Source organism: Montipora capricornis, chromosome 2 (genome assembly GCF_036669925.1).
Source record: "Montipora capricornis isolate CH-2021 chromosome 2, ASM3666992v2, whole genome shotgun sequence".
NCBI classification, from domain to species: Eukaryota; Metazoa; Cnidaria; class Anthozoa; order Scleractinia; family Acroporidae; genus Montipora; species Montipora capricornis.
The window spans coordinates 61,195,371-61,197,870 of record NC_090884.1 but is presented as its reverse complement, the minus strand read 5'-3'; the positions used below and the strand labels follow the sequence as shown (position 1 = coordinate 61,197,870).

At 42.1% G+C, this 2,500-nt stretch overlaps 2 protein-coding genes across 2 annotated transcripts in view; both read left to right on the top strand.

Moving 5' to 3' along the window:
* Positions 1–2,500, top strand: part of LOC138030129 (uncharacterized) — a 20,139-nt gene that overhangs the window by 4,919 nt on the left and 12,720 nt on the right. The gene's annotated exons all lie outside the window — the stretch shown is intronic.
* LOC138031376 (uncharacterized) overlaps positions 1,118–2,500 on the top strand; it is a 3,831-nt gene continuing 2,448 nt past the window's right edge. The window contains exons 1-2 of the mRNA XM_068879084.1: positions 1,118–1,236; positions 2,015–2,244. Coding sequence (XP_068735185.1) covers positions 2,116–2,244 — 129 coding nt within the window. The 5' untranslated portion in view covers positions 1,118–1,236; positions 2,015–2,115. The remainder of the gene's footprint in view (positions 1,237–2,014; positions 2,245–2,500) is intronic.

Sequence of the window (2,500 nt, the reverse complement as noted above, 5' to 3'; positions counted from 1 at the left end):
CTAGTACAGAAATTCGTGTGTTCCAGTACAGAACTGTATTTTAGTACAGAAATATATTCCATTCCTAGCTCTCCCAAGGTCGAGGCTAAATAATTTTCCCAGACTTCTTTGCGGTCCTCCGCGCGTGTTTGATAATGGCGGCCTTCTGTGGAAAGTGTGGCTGTATGCTTCTAAAATCGTATTTTTTTGCCCAAAGTGATAAAATCTCGCAAGTTGGAACTACTAGTAGTGTTAGTAGTAGAACGGCGACTAGTACAAGCACTAGCACAAGCTCTGCATCTTTTCCCGCGACCATTTCCAATTTCGAAACATTCAGAGAGCGAAAGGAAACGGAGAGGCGTTCGTTCAGTGTCAGAAAGAAGTCCTGTTCCAAGAAGCAAAGAATTCAAGATTCAGAAGTGTGCATCACCGTGGGGCTAATGAAAAACAGGAAAACTGTCATGCGAGGGGAACGACTTCCCGTAAAGTTGTCGACCTCCGCAACTGCGATAGACATACTAGAAGCTGCAAAGAAGAAACACGCAGCATACAATAAGAGATTTCGTGCAGGGGAATACCGTTTGGTTTACAAGGATGGTTCTGATGTTGATGTCATTCCTGGAACTGACGAGCCATTCAGTTTACGGCGCTACAAGGAAGAATCGGGCTTTGGATATGCACGTATCAACTTATTTCTGCTGCCAGCCAGCAGCATTTTTGATGAGTTGCAGGAATCTTTGCAAGAGACGGACTCTGATTTAGGTGACGATCTAGACGTGTTAGAACCCGACGCAGACCATCAAGAGTTGCTACAACCAGTGGAATGGCTGCAGCCGAGTTGTACCTCTGGACACACGTACAACCCTGATGCTGATGCTCGGTCCACAGAGACAGAAGGGAAAATAGAGTGCCCGACTTGTTTCAAACAGTTGCCAATTGACGAAGTCAGCCTGCATGCTGATGAATGCGCTGATGCATTCTGGTAGAGAGTTGGTGGTGAAAGGGAAATTACCCTGAAAAATAACGTTGAAGATGGGTTGTCACAGAAAGATCTGAAGAGTGAAATTTTACAGCTCAGACTGAGGCATCTTAAGGAAAGAGAGGAGGCTGTTCGTGTCACGGTCCGGAGGAAGAACATTTGGGATGATTTCAAGCGTTCACGTGAACGCTATTACACCCCGGACAGAATTCTGAAGGTGACGTTCTCTGGGGAGCCAGCAGTGGACAGTGGAGGCCCAAAACGGGAGTTTTTTGCAGGTTTTATTTTGTTTTCTTTTCTTTTACAAGTGAAAACTATAAGTTACTGGTATGTATTTTCTTCCGGGTTGTATTTGCTCAGGGCTTAGGTTGGTAAGTATACGTATTAGACTATGACACGAATGGAAAATCCGGGCAGAATTGGAGTGTTGACAATTAATTGGGTAGCTGGTTCTTAAAGAATTATTTGTAGTTACTTGCATGTCCATGCTATGGACCTTAACTTAGCTTGCCATGCCTAGGGCACTGAACACCCTTCCTTCCTTCAGCATGGGGAGGGAAATGTTCACGTTGCTGCTGGCCTTGCATTTGGGACATTTATACAAAATGGTACTCTTGGCCTGGAAAGTTTGGGGCTTTGGCAATGTACTGGAAAGATGACTCACGTAATGGCACACTATTTTAAGAGAGCTGTGGATAGTGCACTTCAGTTACATGTAGGTTTGTAATTATTCAGTAATCAGTTTTTTGTTAGTGGCAAAAATGTAAGTACACTGTATTTACTACATCACGGCTTAAACTTAAATTTTATAAGATATAAAATGATCACCCTTATAATGATAAGGCAGTAAATTAATGAGGTGAGTATTTTTGATGGTGAAAAAGGTGAAAATAAGTATGGAATTCGTTATGTCTATGAACATTCACTTATTAAAAAAACATTTGGTTTCGATTGGAACAAGGATAGCTGTTCTTGGTCAAACAACAAATTTGTCAAGAAGGGGGGGGGGGGGTTGGGGGAAACGTTTGTTGACAGAGTTTTATTGTCATGTTTTAGAAGTTTTAAGCTATGTTGAGACAAGACTGTTTGTGGAAGGGATTCCATCAAAATCAACCATTTCTCTCAACCGTGGAGATTTTAAACTGGCCGGGGAAGTGATGGCAATGTCCATTGTGCAGCATGGACAAGCACCAAACTTTTTGGCACCTGAGATCTATGCATATTTCAGTGGAAATCTTCAAATACAAGACATAACATCTCCAAGCCACAGGGAGTTTTGTGAAAAGGTGAGATGCTAAATTTGTATTCATGTGCGGAACAGAATTTGATTTGCTTTGTACAAAGCACAACTTGTCTATTAGCAGTGACAGCAGGCCTGGCAGCTATATGTATATCTTGCATTTTGGTTGTTAAATATCAAAATGCCCATCCATGCCAATCGAGGCCATCCCCTTTGGTCAACGATGTAGGAATCAGTCTTCTCCTCTATGATATTTAATCAGGAAAAACATTAATTTTGCTGAGACACATTTTTTAGGATTC